Source organism: Grampus griseus, assembly GCF_964374135.1.
Source record: "Grampus griseus genome assembly, chromosome: 4".
NCBI lineage: Eukaryota > Metazoa > Chordata > Mammalia > Artiodactyla > Delphinidae > Grampus > Grampus griseus.
The window spans coordinates 2,386,401-2,402,649 of NC_138997.1; the positions used below are offsets into that span (position 1 = coordinate 2,386,401).

Below are 16,249 nucleotides of genomic sequence, written 5' to 3' on the forward strand. Positions count from 1 at the left end.
TTAGTTTAAGTGCTCTGGTCTTTCTTTCTTTCTCTCCCATTATGTTTGTCAGAAAATATTTATTAAACAGTCGTTTCTACTACTATCATCTTTAGGACTTGTCCTTAAAAGTAGACAAACACAGACACATTATCATTTCAAAAGCACTGGCAGAAAAACAAAAGCAAACAAAAACCTTCCCTCTGTTGCCTTCTCACTGTTGCCTGAAGTTATATAACTAGAATTTACACCTTTGCTTGGCCAATCAGGAATGCTTTTCTTCTATTAATATAAATACACCCCAGGAGAGTTTTCTTCTCTTTAGCAAAGAGAATCCCAACTATCAAGGCTCTCTAGAGGCAATTTGATTAAAAGCAAATGAATTTTTAAACGTTAAAAATGTATTAGGTAACTACTTAATTTGAATCTCTACAGAATTAAGTGATTTAGTGAAGATGATGAGTTGGAGGACAAAAGAGTTAACTTTTAAATTTCCACTAGAGTTGTAATTATTATAGCTCACTTATACCTTCGTATGCTTATGATTGTCATGTCTAATGGGAGAGGGGAACAGAGAAAGCAACCATTCATCCTGCAGATCTTGACAACCACCATAGTATCTCTATTCACCCAGCAGGTCCCACTGGGAGTCGGTGGGTTAGAGTCTAGTTTGAGAACTGCTGCAGACGGGGATGCTGTAGGTTACAGTAGCTGATTGAATGTGGGGAGCAGAGGAAAGGGAGGACCCAATGGTAATGTAGGGATTTTCTCCTAAGTGATTAGGAGAGTGATGGTGTCATTGACTTGGATGAGGAAAACGGGGAAGAGAACGTGTCCGAAAGGGAAAATAATGAGTTCAGCTGGGACCTTTTGAGCTGAAAGTTCCTGGTGTTGGAAATTTCTTTTTTTTTTTCTTTTTATAAATTTATTTACTTTTGGCTGTGTTGGGTCTTCGTTGGTGCATGCAGGCTTTCTCTAGTAGTAGCGAGCGGGGGCTACTCTTCGTTGCGGTGCCCAGGCTTCTCATTGCAGTGGCTTCTCTTGTTGCGGAGCACGGGCTCTAGGCGTGTGGGCTTCAGTAGCTGTGGCTCACGGGCTCCAGAGCACAGCCTCAGTAGTTGTGGCGCAGGGGCTTAGCTGCTCCGCGGCACGTGGGATCTTCCCGGACCAGGGCTCGAACCCGTGTCCCCTGCATTGGCAGATGGATTCTTAACCACTGAGCCACCAGGGAAGCCCAGGAAATTTCTTATCGAGACTAAAACTCTGGAGAAGGTCCAGGCTAGCACTGGGAGCATGTGACTCTAGCTGATAGCTGAAATCATGAAACTAGTCAAGTACCCAAAAAAGAATATAGCAAGAGGAGGGGTGTGTTCTAGGGAAAATATTCAGAGGGCATCTAAATCCGGAAGGTCTGATGAGAAAGAGAAGCCAGAGAAAGAGAGAAACAGGAGGGAACTGGGAGATGAAGAGATCTTGGAAACCAAGAGAGGGAACCTTTCCAGAGGAGATTGACTGAGACCAGACAGCCAGTCAAGAACTGGAAAGACGAACCATGAATTTAGTCCTGAGCACGAAGCACTGGGTGCAGGACTCCAGAAGACAAGTGGGTGAGCATGGGAGAGCAAAGTCTGGGCCGTACTGGGACAGGGACATCTGCCAGCGGTTGGCCCTGGTTCGAGTCGTAGGGGATGGTCACTACCGATTTTATCATTGACCAGTTTCTGCAAAAAGACATAAAACAGAGACCTAGGCTAAGGACGAAGAGCATTGGTGCAGTTAGGCAAGGAGCTAATTCAACATTTTCTCTGTAGGATGTTGCCCTAAGCCTGGCTCTTTTAGCAGTCATAATCATGAGTTTAAATGCCAAAATATGTGGCTGTTTTATTTTTAAAATGACGAATTGTGCTTTACTAAGTTTGTCCAAATCCCATAAGCTTTTTTTTTTCATTTTTATTAAATCTTTATTTTGTTTTATTTTTTAAAATTTTTATTGGGGTGTAGTTGATTTACAATGTTGTGTTAGTTTCTGCTGTACAGCAAAGTGAATCAGTTATACATATACATATAACCACTCTTTTTTAAGCTTCTGTTCCCATATAGATCATTACAGAGAATTGAGTAGAGGTCCCTGTGCTGTACAGTATGTCCTTATTAGTTATCTATTTTATATATAGTAGTGTGTATACGTCAATCCCACTCTTCCAATTTATCCCTCCACCCCCACTTACCCCCTGATAACCATAAATTTATTTTCTACATCTGTAACTCTATTTCTGTTTTGCAGATAAGTTTATTTGTAGCCTTCTTTTAGGTTCCGCATGTGAGCAATATCATATGATATTTGTCTCTGTCTGACTTACTTCACTTAGTATGATCATCTCTAGGTCCATCCACATTGGTGCAAATGGCATCACTTCATTCCTTTTTATGGCTGAGTAATATCCCATTGTATATATGTACCACATCTTCTTTATCCATTCCTCTGTTGATGGACATTTAGGGTGCTTCCATGGCTACTGAAAATGCAAATCAAAACTACAATGAGGGGTGAGCTGTGACAAAGCGAGAGAGAGGCATGGACATATATACACTACCAAACTAAGGTAGATAGCTAGTGGGAAGCAGCCGCATAGCACAGGGATATCAGCTCGGTGCTTTGTGACCATCTAGAGGGGTGGGATAGAGAGGGTGGGAGGGAGGGAGACGCAAGAGGGAAGAGATATGGAAACATATGTATATGTATAGCTGATTCACTTTGTTATAAAGCAGAAACTAACACACCATTGTAAAGCAATTATACCCCAATAAAGATGTTAAAAAAAAACACAAAAAACTACAATGGGGTATCACCTCACACCGGTCAGAATGGCCATCATCAAAAAACCTGCAAACAATAAATGCTGGCGTAGATGTGGAGAAAAGGGAACCCTCCCATGAGCTTCAGCTGAAATTAAAATAAAAATTAATTCAATTGATAAACTTGTTTTCTGTATTGGAAATAACACCTTTCTCCTGTATATTTCATCTACAGGAAACATTGCGGTTGTCCCAATTATCAAAACCATTGGTTTGGGCCTTGGAATCTTAATCTGGGGATCATTTAATGCCTTAATCGGCTGGGCAAGCTCAAGGTAACACAAAGCAAAGTGTTTCAACTATGATTCTCTGCACTCACCCTCTGTGTAAGGCCAGTGCTAAGCATGGGACTAGCTGAGAGGAATAATGCTTGGTTCCTACCCTCACAGAGGCCACTACTGGTAAGGCATACACATAACATATGCTACCTTGAATTACTATTTCCCTTAAGTTCTAAAGAAGTGATCTGACACTCTGATCAAGATAAAGTAAAGAATTGTCTCTAGGGAACAAAGCAGGGAGAGAGAAAGGACACTGATATTTATGTTCCCTTTCTATGTGTGGCAGTTTGCTGGACATATTATATACATTATTCCCATCTCATTTTCACAACTGTATGAGGTAAGTGCTATCTTATAAGAGAACTGGCACACAAAGAAGATGAGGGACTTGCTGAAGTTCACAGAGCTAATCAGGCATGGTTCTAAAGCCCATATTCTTCCCTCTGGGGTCTGAGCCAGTGTCAGCAAACCCTGGTCCAGCTTCCCAGCCATTTTTGTAAATAAAGTGATATTGGAACACAGCCAAACACATCCGTTTAAGGAGTGTCTGCGGCTGCTTGTTCCCTATAATGGTAGAGGTGTGTAGTTGCAAGAGGCCACCTAGCCCGCAAAGCCTAAAATATGTACCCACTGGCCCTTAAAGGGAAAGTTTGCCAACCTGCAGCTCTAGAGCTGAGCTGTCCAGATCGGGTCACCGCAAGCCACATGTGGCCATGTGTATTTAAATTTAAATTAATTAAAATGTGACAAAGTTAAGCATCGAGTTCCTCGGCTGCGCTGGCCACGTGTCAAGTGCTCTATCACCGTATCTGGCGGAAGCTGCCCTATGGTCTGGTGCAGCCTGGGAACAGCTTCATCTTCTGAGAAGATCCTTTTGGACTGCACCACCCTCGGTCAGCATTAAGATGAACGTTCAAGTTGAGTTTGGGAAAATAAATAGAAAGGGGGCTTTCACTCTAACCTTGCTTTCCGGGCCCCTCTTCCCACTCAAAACACTACAACAACCTCAGTTATAACAAAGCCAGCTAAGTTCCAGTACATTCTTTCCTGTCCTTTCCTCATCCCCGCCCTGCTTTTTACAAGTGCTATTGTCTTTTTCCCGTCCTTGCCTCCTTTCTCTGGCCCTGGGTGGTTCACAGTGATGGTCGGTGATGATCAATACAACCTCAAGACATGGGGAAAAAAAAAAAAAGAATTTAAAGGGATGCCAAAGAGCAGCGATCTTTAACCAAGCAGTTATTGAATCTATTTCAAGTATTATACAAAGTAGCAGTCAACTCACCAGCATTCAATTACCCACTTAATCTATTTTTTCTTCCTTCTTCCTTAGTCTTAATGAGAAAGGGACTTTTCTTTTAGACAAGTACTTTTACATATACTAGCTCATTTAATCTTAAGAAACCTGTACGTGAGGTGTAATTGGAGGTGTAATTGTCCCAGTTTTAAACATGGGAAATTGAGGCCCAATAAAGATAGTTAACTTATCCAAGTCACAGGTAGGAGGTGAGGGACCTAGGATTTCAATCCAGGAATCTGACCCCGAGTCCATGGCCTTAAACACTGTGATGAACACATATTCAACAATATCTTCTTTGATATGACTCTTTCCATTTCCAGGTTTGGCTGGTTTGGAATGGATGCAGAAGAGGTGTCAAAACCACTGCTCAATTACATCGGAGCCGGGCTGTCAGTAGTAAGGTACCTGGCCATTTTTATGATTTAACTCTTCTTCCCAACATTCAGGACACTTGTTAAAGATCCTGATGTGTGGACATTGCTTTACACCCACGTCTCATCAATCAACATGATTTTTTCTCAGATTCTTCATTTACATTGACAGGCATGGCTTCAGGGGACAGAAAGTATCAGCTCTGGGGTCAGGGGCCCCAGCCTCAGTGGTCAAAAGCTCTGAGACCCTGGGAAACCTTTTAGCTGCTGTGAAGCTTATTTTCATTATCTGTAATATTCAGAAAAATCATAGCTCATAAATGAGGATCAAATGGAGTTAAAGTATTTTGCGAACTAGAAAATGCTATAAGTCAACGTTATTCTGGCTTCCTGACGCTCTGAAATAGCCACTGATTCTCTCTTATTACTCAGGTATTCTTTGCCACTCAGTTTCCACTTTCCTGTCACGTCACTCAGCTCTTCTCAACCCGCTCACGTAACCACTCTCTCACCTGTGACAACACACACTCATGTAAATACCTGTTTGGGGATGTCTAGTTATATTCACTGGCTGAATGGAAGTGTTCAGCCCATAAAACCATCACAGAATTAGGTCACCTTAGATTCGGTCCCTTTTCCTCTCTAGACTCCATCTGTGTTTCCTGTCAGCGCCTCTCATAATGGATAGTATTGCCTGCGAAGGTTTTAGTCTTTTTTATTCTTCAGGGAAAGAACACTGTATTTCCCTTCCTCCTGCAGTTGATGGCTTTTCTCCAAACACATTCAGCAACAATCTCTTTGTCGTTGAAATGTTGCCTTAGAGAGTTCTTCCAGGCCAATCGGAGAGGAAATAACATTGATTCTTCTAAAATAGCAGATTCTTGACATTTTTGGTTAGAGGCAATTTTGTATATTTTGTACAATTCACAGAGCATTCAAGCTTTGAAGAGCTCTCTCAGAAAACATTTCTTTACGCCCCAAAATTGGAATGTAGAATGCCTTCGTCTTGACTTAATGATAATTTGAGGCCAATTTATCCACTCCATCAGGCTTTGTTTTTCTCCACGTTCCTTCTCCCTTTAGAAAGTGTACATTCTCTAAAATTACAAATTATTCACGTTCTATCACTTCTACTTGTGTGACCTTGGGCAAATCACTTAATTTCTCTAAACCTTGGTTTCTTCATCTGGGGATAAAGTGGGGCTAATAATTGCACCAGCCTCATAGGATATTTTGAGGATTAAATAAATATGTTCAGTGCTATGTGTAGGGCTAGACACATGGCTAATGCTCTATATGGCGGGTAATTTTAATTACAACAGTCACTCTTTTAATTAATAACTATTTCATGTTTGGTTACTGTTACCCCTTTGGGTCTATGTTGTCCAACTCAACAGTTAACTAGCCAGCGTGTCTGGGAGTCACCCAACTTAGTCTGGATCTTGGTCTGAGGCAGGAAAAGGCAGTGATCTCTTCTGTGGTGCATCCTGGCTCTCTTCTAAGTTTCTTTTGTTGACCTGAAACAAATAGACGGCCAGATTGTCCCCAGCAAAAATGGGTTTATTCAGGACCAGCAGAGAATTGCAGTTCAGGGTCTGCGACCATGGCGAGCCAGTACAAGTCCCTCACATCAAGGGAAGGAGAACGCTTTTATAGAGAACACAAGGAAGTTGGGAGGGTTATAGTAAACGAGGCGTCCACGGCTGTCCATTGGCTGAGGCCTGGCCAGGAAGGAAGAGGGGTCTGTCTCTTTCCCGTTGGGCTCTGCTATGATCCCAGGGCATGTGAGCTCCCCATTCTGCTCTCTCGACTCTATTTAACTGAGTTTTCTGTTTGTTAATATTTTTTACCCTTTACTAAAAGGAATTTCTGGAACCTTTCCATTTTAACTCCGTTAAATCAGTTTGTTCTGAAAGGAATTCATTGAAATGACTTGGAGTTTCGTAGCCAGTATAAGGAAACTTGGAATCTGGTTACATTGGTTTAGGATGTTGCTTTTCTTTTTAAAATGGAAACAATTGCTCCCATCCTCTGGACAGTCAATTGTAAAGCATTGCTAAGGTCATCTCTAGCCTTACATCTTCCCTACGTGTTATCCAGGTTAAGTATCAGTCAGTTTCCATATCCAAAACCACCCCAGGCATCTTAAACAGCAGAGGATATAGCACAGGGAATTGTTGACAAAAAGTGTTATAAAGCCCAAAAGAGCAAAGGGAGAAGGTGGCATCACCCAAAGCCCCAGGGCACCCACCCCAGCTGGCACTGTGGGGAGAAATGTGTCTGCCCTGAGCTGCTGACACCCCTGCAGCCACCCAAGGCAAGATGATGCCCGACCCCACCCCACCCCCACCGCTGGCAAAGCCGGGATGAAGCACAATTTGGGCAAATGTAGTTTTCAGTCTTCTAGTCCCCATGGTTCAGGGTGGAAGTGGAGCGCATGCCAAGAAAAAAGTCCAGGACACTCTCTTAGACGTGCTTCAGTGAAGATCCAGGAGTCGGAGTTCTCAAGAAGACAGATTTCCTTTTCAATTAAAAAAAGGCTTTGAGGACTTCCCTGGTGGCGCAGTGGTTAAGAATCCACCTGCCAATGCAGGGGACACTGGTTCGAGCCCTGGTCCGGGAAGAGCCCACATGTCTCGGAGCAAATAAGCCCATGTGCCACAACTACTGAGCCTGCACTCTAGAGCGCTCAAGCCACAACTACTGAGCACACGTGCCACAACTACTGAGCACACGTGCCACAACTACTGAGCCCACGAGCCACAACGACTGAGCCTGTGTGCCACAACTACTGAAGCCCACGTGCCTAGATCCTGTGCTCCGTAACAAGAGAAGCCACAGCAGTGAGAAGCCCGCGCACCACAAGGAAGATTAGCCCCCACTCGCAGCAACTAGAGAAAGCCTGCAAACAGCAAGGAAGACCCAATGCAGCCAAAAATAAATAAATTAAAATTTAAAAAAAAAAGGCTTTGATTTATCCTTGAATCTACTCTCCGTTCTTTTCTCTACTTCCTTAACTTGCTTCCTCTGTAGAGTTGTGTTGTGAGGAAACCCAGATCTTTGATTCTAGCGGTTAGCTTTCTTCAGAGCCACAGTCCTTACGTAGAACTGCGAATCAGGCTAAACATCTCGACGTGCATGCCCCCCGGGTGCCTCCTACTCCGTCTCAGGTGGGGCTACCTGTGGAAGGGGACCCTGCCAGGTCAGGGTTTGTGCCAGCCCTGCACAAACCCTGGGCTGCTGGTTCCTTTCTATTTGCCCTCAACATTTCCCACTCAGAATTACTTTTCTTACTTTAGCCTTCCCTGAACACTGGTCCCTCTTCCTGCGTTCCTTCTCTCCGTAGAAGGTATTAGCCACAGTCATTCAAATTCAGAACCTCGGGCATCTTGAATTTTTTTTTCCTTTGTACCCGACCCCATATCAAATCCTGTAAAATTCTTTCTGAACCTTTCACAGGTTCCTCCTCTCCTTTCCCTCGGTCCCATACTACCTACCCACCTGTATACCATAAAAATCTCACATCTCAGTTCCCTAGTTCCATTCTTTCCTGTTGCCAGTATGACTTGCTTGTATCTGCTCTCAAATCAGGACATCACTCTTCTATTTAGGAAGCCCTGAAGGCTCCCCACTGGATTCAGAATAAATCTGTCTTGTTAATCCACCATGTCCTCCACAGTTAGAGATTCAGCACTTCTTCCTAGCACAGTTTCGCCCTGGGTTGTCAGTTCACTGACCCAGGATTACTTATCATACCCGACACTTCCTTCAGCCCCAAAAGCCCTTTCCTCTGCCTCCCTGAAATATCAGTTAAGATTTCCCATCCTGTATGAAGTTTTCTTGATTTTCTTCTTCCTAATTATCAATAGAATGGATCACCCCTAGTCTCCCATTGTATTTTGCACTTCTTCTATTACCCACATTCTCAGGGTCTGTGTTGTATTATTCAGACAATCCTCTTTATCCTTAAACTATGAGATCCTGTAGGACAAAGGCTGTTATTTTCTTTGTGCACCATTTCTCCCACCATCACTATCAGACTTCGCTGCACAGTGCTTGATATATAATAGATGCTTGTTGAAATCAGTTGTCAGTGTAGACACACACGTGAGTTTTACTAATAGTAAGTGTATAGGGTTGCAAATCTAGGGAAATTGGAAAGGTTGGAAGTATAGAGAAGTACCCTTGTGTATAACATATTGATTTATTTTTAAAGTTTCCCATGCTTTTGAAAGCATTCACAGACTCCATCATGGAACTTTGTGTTTGACACACTGTACCAAGTTCTTCAAGTCTGTAGCCCGGAAGACCTTGTAATCTATTTGGCTTTGTGTTCATATCCATAAGATACATCTCATTACCTTGTCCTAACTTAGTGCCACCAGATTCCCTCTTGACCTAATCGAGCTGGATTCTTCTTTCTGACTCACCCATTTCATGTCCAGTATACAGGCTCAGACCACTGATTCCTTAGTCTTCATTTCTTCCTCATGCTCAGCACCCCATCTCCCATCCAATTTGTAGTGAAACTTCTCAACTAACGTATTTTGAGATTTTATCATGTGCCAAAAAATACCCCGAGAATTTTGTAGCCATTACTATTTAATTCTCATCACAGTTCTGTAAAGTGGGTATATCTCCATTTTTTATTTTATTTATTTATTTTTATTTATTTATTTAAAAAAAATTTTGGCTGCATTGGGTCTTCATTGCTGCGCGCGGGCTTTCTCTAGTTGTGGCGAGCGGGGGCAACTCTTTGTTGTGGTGCACGGGCTTCTCATTGCAGTGGCTTCTCTTGTTGCGGAGCCCGGGCTCTAGGCACACAGGTTTCAGTAGTTGTGGCTCGTGGGCTCAGTAGTTGTGGCACGTGGGCTTCAGTAGTTGTGGCTCACGGGTTCTAGAGTGCAGACTCAGCAGTTGTGGTGCACGGACTTAGTTGCTCTGTGGCATGTGGGAGCTTCCCAGACCAAGGCTTGAACCTGTGTCCCCTGCATTGGCGGGTGATTCTCAACCACTGCGCCACCAGGGAAGTCCCTCCCCATTTTTTAGATGAAAAAAGTTGAGGGTCAGAGAGGTTAAGTGATTTGTTGGAGGGTCACACAGTTGTTTGAAGAAGCACTCTAGGGCTTTTCTCTGTGTCCTTCAAGTATATTTCTAACATATCATCCTCTATTGCTATTAGAAAAACAGATGGGTCTATACAAAGCAGAGGGTTTTCATGGTAACTTTGAGGAGAAAATGCAGTTGCAGTGTCTAATGTTAGCTTTGCGAATTAACATATATATGAGCACACACACATGCCTATTTAACAATTAAGATAGACACATATAATCAGGTTTTATGCATTCAATTTTACTGAGTGTCAGGTACTTCGAGGACCTTGAAGCAGATGGAAAATGTGGTTCCTATCTTCTATTGAATTGGAAAGTCTTTAGAGAAAAAAGATTACATGGACCTGTGGCAGATGGTCTGGACCGTGTGATGACGATTCTCAGTGTTTTGGGAATTCAGAGAAGAGGACAATAGGGGAGGACCAGCCGGGGGTGGGGCTCCCTCCTCACAGTCAGCACTTCACGTCTTCTCTAGTTTGGGTAAGAGGTGAGGACACGGTATGTCCAGCTAAGGAAGGCTCACAAGCGGGACGTACAAGCTTGGAGCAGGGGCTGGTCAGGGAAAGAAGTCCATGGGAGAATTATGTTGAGAAAGGTTGAACGGGGCATGAAGCAGAGAGCAGTAAAAATCAAAGCAAAACTTGAATTTCCTATGGAAGGGAATATGGAACCATTCACGTTTATAAAGCAGCCAAGAGACTGAACTAAGGAAGCTAACTCGACATTTTAAATTTTTGTACAAAAGATAGCATATCTGGGTTCACTAGTCTGCACTCAGCTACCTATACTATTTCAGTCTCATGTGTGCTTTGAAAACTTGTTATATTGCTTTAACTTTTGAACCATGCAAGTGTTTTTAAAAAGGAATATCAAAAGTATACCAAAGTTGTTAGTTTCCTTCAGTTAATTTAATATTTTAACATATTTTAGCATTTTGGCGTGGTTCAAAAGTCAAGGTCAGTGAGGCATTTGTTACAAAGATACTGGACATGAATAGTCAGTGCCTTGGGAGAGAGAGGTTAAAGGGCAAAAAGGCATTAGGCTTACGTGTGTTTTTATCTCTTAAAATATACTCTGGAGGTCTTTCCATATCAGAGCACAGAGGGCATCCTCATTCCTTTTTTGTGGCTGTGTCATATTCCACTGGATGATCATGAAGGTCGGCTCACCTGAGTGTGTCTGTGCTTGTGTTAGAGGTCCCGGAGCGGGACTGGTAGGGACAAGAGTGGACACACCTATGCCTTTAGTACATGGCCTCAGGGTCTCCCCTGCAGGGGTCACACAGTTCTGCACTCACACCAGTGGTACTTATCTCCTCGAGTTTGTCCAATTGAGGATGTTAAGCTTTGGGGGAGGGGGGTTGTCAATAGAACAGGTGAGATATATTATTTCAAGGTGTTTCCATTTGTGTTTTTTACCGTGTGATTCCAGGGTTAAGCATGAATAAAAAGAAAGATGGGGCCATTGACTGAAACAAGAAAATCAGGAGAAAGATCTGATTTGGGAGGGAAGCTTATGAGTCTAGCTTTTAAGCTGTTGTAATTGAAGACAAGGAGAGATGTCAAAGAGAACAGCGGTGCTGGAGAAATGGCAGGACCCCTGAAGAGGCAGTTTGGAAGTAATCATCGTATCATTAAGATACGATGTTTTCCCTTAAGTTCAGGCAACTTAATGTGAACCAGGGTTGTGATAAATGTCACTAAAATTTATTTTCTTTGCAGTGCTTTCATATTTTTGTTCATCAAAAGCAAAATACCAAATACCACATATTCTGTGGACACCACACCATTAATAACAGAGCATGTGAGTAGAGAATGAGAACCACCTTGATCTGAAACGTATAATTAAGACGAAAGGAAAATGCATGAATTTGAATGCAGATAAGCGGGTAATGGGGTATTTTTTTAAAATCAGGGCTATCTGAAATATTTTAGCATATTTATTATGGCTAGGTCTATGTAGCCATCAATATTTCCACAGTAAAGATGCTCAACAAATACAGAGGTCTACTTCTTTTTATTAACGGTAGATCCCTACTAGGAGATGTGCACACAAGCCCATATACTGAAGTAACTTAAGGATTTCCGCAGTACGGGAACACTGAATACTGAGAAGGAACACGAAAATGACTTTAGAAAGGGGGAGGAAGGAGGCTTTAAAGTAGGATTGGGAGAGGGCAGGGGCCACAGATAAGACAAAGCCAGTGAAAGGGTAAATCAAATCACACGAAAGTGGGAATTAGACTTGACTTTCTTCTATTTCTCTTTTCTGCCGTATCCCATTCCACTCAAAGGTGAAGACAGGAAATAAGTAAGGAGTCACTGTTTTGACCCTGAAGAATATAAATTAGTCTGGAATAGCAAGTCTAGGTTAAACAGGGGCAATCTTTACAAGACAGCCGCAGCACTAGTGCCAGCGGCTCCACATACAGAAGTGGTTCCAGGGCAAACCGCCACGGCCATGAGCACAGACTCCAGCACCACGGATGCTGAGTGTCTCGTGTGCCTGCCCAGGGCCCAGTGCTGGCTGCCGCCACCTCCCACCCACACACAGAGGCGCTGCCTCCCTGGAAGGCGCTGCCTCTACTCTTTACTTCAAAATGAATTGCTTCTTCCCCTTCCTTCTTCCCCTATCAAAACTTTTATCAACTAAGGTGACAGAAACCTTAGTTAAATTGACACTAAAGTCAAATGATAAGTAGCTTAGGTGTTAGAGGAAAGATGTATTGATCCGTAGGCGTCTCTGATCAGGGAGATGTTTCAGAGAGAATGAAGGAGTGGGATGGGGAGAAGGTGTCTGGTATTCCTTGCCCACTTTAGGGACCCAGATACCTCCTAACCACCTTCCCTGCAAACAAAGGGGGAAGAAAGGAAAATAAATGCAACTTGGCAAAAGCTACAGAGAGGGCTAACGACCTTAGATTTTTCCATCAAGACGGAAGTATGTAAGCAAACTTAAGTTTAAAGATACATAGAAAGTATTGGTTACGATGCTGCTATACATCACGAGCGGCTCGTGGGGTGAGAAAGCGTGATTGCCAAAGGAAAGCTTGACTTAGCACATAACGAAGAATTCAAAGGTACAATAGTTTCTCATCTCTTATGAAAGCTTTAGGAGTATGGCATCAAGGAAACTTCAGCTAGGAGACAAAGATGCTTACATTCAATAGTAGAAATATTCTGAATTTGCTCATAACTTTTCCTGACTTAGAATATTAGCTAATCTCAAAACAAGGCTGGAAATGTTTCGTTAGCTAATATAGTTAAAGAGGCTGGATGACAATATGCCTACTGATCTTAGGTATTCCACAGTAGAAGAGTCTAAGTTCTAATTTCTTTACAAGTTATTAAAATTTGCAAATAGAATGCAAGCATTAATAACTTTTGTTAGCTTTGACAGGTGTATCAAAATAGCCATTTAATAAACTGTGAAAAGCATTTGAACAGAGAAGTTGCCCACTGCCAGACCATTCTGAGTGACAGAGAAACAGAATCAGAAACATCTGAGTCTAGAGATGCCCACGGAATCAGTATGCAGGGTGACATGGTCATATTTTAAAGTGCGTTTGAGAGAGAAGAGAAAAACGCTGAACATCTTCTTGTCACCAGTGTGGTTATCAGTTGAATGCTGTTTTCCTTTTGATTTTTGCCAATGTTTTCAATAGGTGGTTAACAAAACTCAAGACCCCGATCCTGAACATTCCTGGGTGGATAAACTTTCTACAGTGCAAAACCGCTTAGTGTAAGAAAAGGTTCTCTTATTCTGTTTTATATTTGGTTAATGCAAGAGTGAAGTCATATTCATCTGAGTTCAAGACGAAAATGGTAACACAAGCTTTGACTTCCTAGCTCCATGGTAGAGAGACTTTCGGGTCGCTTGCTGAATTTTAAGGTACAGAGGACCTTGGTCTCGGTGCTCCAAGGAATTCCTAAGCCACTGCAGTGTCTCTAGCCAATAAGTAGCTGACAAAAGCAATCTCATTTTGCAGGACTTTCATGCCTAAAGTAAAAGTAAAGTTAAAAAAAAAAAAGAAAAAGCAAAGTAAAGTAAAACCATAGGCCACAGAGTATAATGGCCAGTATGCTCCCAGCCATCCCAGTCGAATTAGGGCCACGTCTCCATTACATTATCCAGGATGCTCTCCACTGGAAATCCCTCCACTCGTGTGTCAGACAGTTTTATAATCCCAAGATATTTATTGTCAAATACAGTAGAATATTTTGTGTCTGTGTAGGCCCTAGCGCCCACCCCCAATTCTTTGTATCAAGACCAGGAGAGTTAGGTTCAATGACAGCCCTTATATTTTAGGGTTTTGGGGGCTGACAGAGAAATATGAGAATGTTTATGTTTTATGTATGAAAATTTTGTATATTTTATATAAGAAATATGGATATGTAATAGTATGTAGCTTGCATTTTTCAGTTGAGGGATGTTTTAGACTTTCTGTGGTGACACCTCAAGAATAGGAGGCATGTCCTCTGTTAGTATATACAGTGACCTCACAGTGGGAAAGAGGCAGTACTGGGTGCATAATAGATGCTCAATAAATATTTGAATAAATGGAATGAATGAAAGAATGAACTAACCCACACGCTTTGGAAGAAATAAATACGTTGCTATTTTTGCTTTGGAATAAAATAGATATATCAAACAAAACATTTTTCACAAAGCATTGCCTTTGTTAAGGGAATATTTGTTAAGAAGAATGTTTTCAGTTGTCTCATTGGCCAGCCTAGTCTATTAATCTGGTCCGCATTTGGGACCCTCCTCCAGGACCAGATGGTCTAGGCCTCCCCAGGATGCAGGGGTTTCCATCATGAACAGAGCTCACTGGCCATGTGAGTACCTACAGTCTCATATTCCTTAAAACATCACTAAAATAGACTTCATTTTTTTGGGGGGGCCACACCCTGCGGCATGTGGGATCTTAGTTCCCCAGCCAGGGATCGAACCCATGACCCCTACAGTGGAAGCGTGGAGTCTTAACCACTGGACCATCAGGGAAGTCCCTAAGCATTTGTTTTCAAGCTTGGAAAGGTATGGTTTTTGCCTAAAACTCTTTCCTGTTTCATGCTATTGTTCTTTATATTAAGCCAAAGGGATTGTTGTAAAATATTATTCACCTCCCTGCCAAAACCACTGGAAGCCCTTGCTTCACGCAGATATGGCCCAAGTCTGAGGGATCAATGTGACCCTAGTGCTTAAGGCAAAACGTTTTCTTCTTACAGGAAGTAATGTTTTACCTGAAATATTCAAATGATTTTGTTAGGGAATTCCCTGGCGGTCCAGGGTTAGGACTTGGCGCTTTCACTGCAGGGGGCCGGGGTTTAATCCCTGATCTGGGAACTACGATCCCACAGGTTGTCAGCACAAAAAAAAAAAAAAAAAAAGGTTTCTTAAATTATGTTATTAAATCAGCACTTCCCCTTGACCATGCCTAAGACATAGGCAAGTCTGTGGATCTCAGCAGTTGTTTTGAACAAACGTGTGTTTGGTCCTTAGTCTATTCTGGTCATTATTATTATCTGTGCTATTGTCACAGAGGGTTAAAAAAGAAGCATAGGGCACGGTGTCAGTCTACAAATACTGCATAATTTAACAAGAGAGCCAGGTTTATTTATGTCGCCTGTAGAATATGATGGCAATACTCTCACCTACGTAATGACAATTTATCATGATAATCCACTGCAGCGTCTGTAAATCATGTCCTTCCACCATTAGATGGTGGAGGACGGAAGCTGCATCACAGCAAGGTGGCGTCAGATACCTCGACCCTGCAGGGCACTCCTGGGGCTTTTGTTTGTCACCCCACTTGAGATAGATGGGTGATGGCTACACAATGCCTTGTGATTTCCATTTTGAAGCATGCTTTTGATATGATCCCACGTGTGCGTTTGGCAGAAACATTGCTTTGGGCCCAGATGAATAGTGATTTATTTGTTTTTAAGGGGCTGCAGTCTCGCGGTAATATCTGGAATACTCTATGGATCCACATTTGTGCCAATCATTTACATCAAGGACCACAGCAAGAGAAATGATAGTATATATGCAGGGGCAAGTCAGAACGGTGAGAGGAAAAAGTTATTTTACTTTATAAATAAACTCACTACCCATGTATCTAGTTAAGAGTATAAAAAGAATGGGACTGTGGTGGATACTGGTACATAGATTTGTCGATGAAAATTCAATTAACAGTCAAGTTAAGAAGCGAAAAAAGGGAATTTTATCTGAGCCAAACTGAGGATTATAGCCCAGGGGACAGACTCTCAGAAGCTCTGGGAACCGTTCCACCTGTTAAAAGGCAAACGCACTGTCACATACGTTTCCGAGACAAAGGATCGTACATCAAAATGA

General features: G+C 42.4%; 1 protein-coding gene across 1 annotated transcript in view; it reads left to right on the forward strand.

Annotated features, from left to right (window-relative positions):
* The window catches only part of TMEM144 (transmembrane protein 144), a 48,894-nt gene that overhangs the window by 15,707 nt on the left and 16,938 nt on the right, over positions 1–16,249 (forward strand). Inside the window, exons 5-9 of the mRNA XM_082653579.1 lie at positions 3,011–3,110; positions 4,734–4,814; positions 11,617–11,698; positions 13,560–13,636; positions 15,844–15,962. Of these exons, the coding sequence (XP_082509705.1) occupies positions 3,011–3,110; positions 4,734–4,814; positions 11,617–11,698; positions 13,560–13,636; positions 15,844–15,962 (459 nt within the window). The remainder of the gene's footprint in view (positions 1–3,010; positions 3,111–4,733; positions 4,815–11,616; positions 11,699–13,559; positions 13,637–15,843; positions 15,963–16,249) is intronic.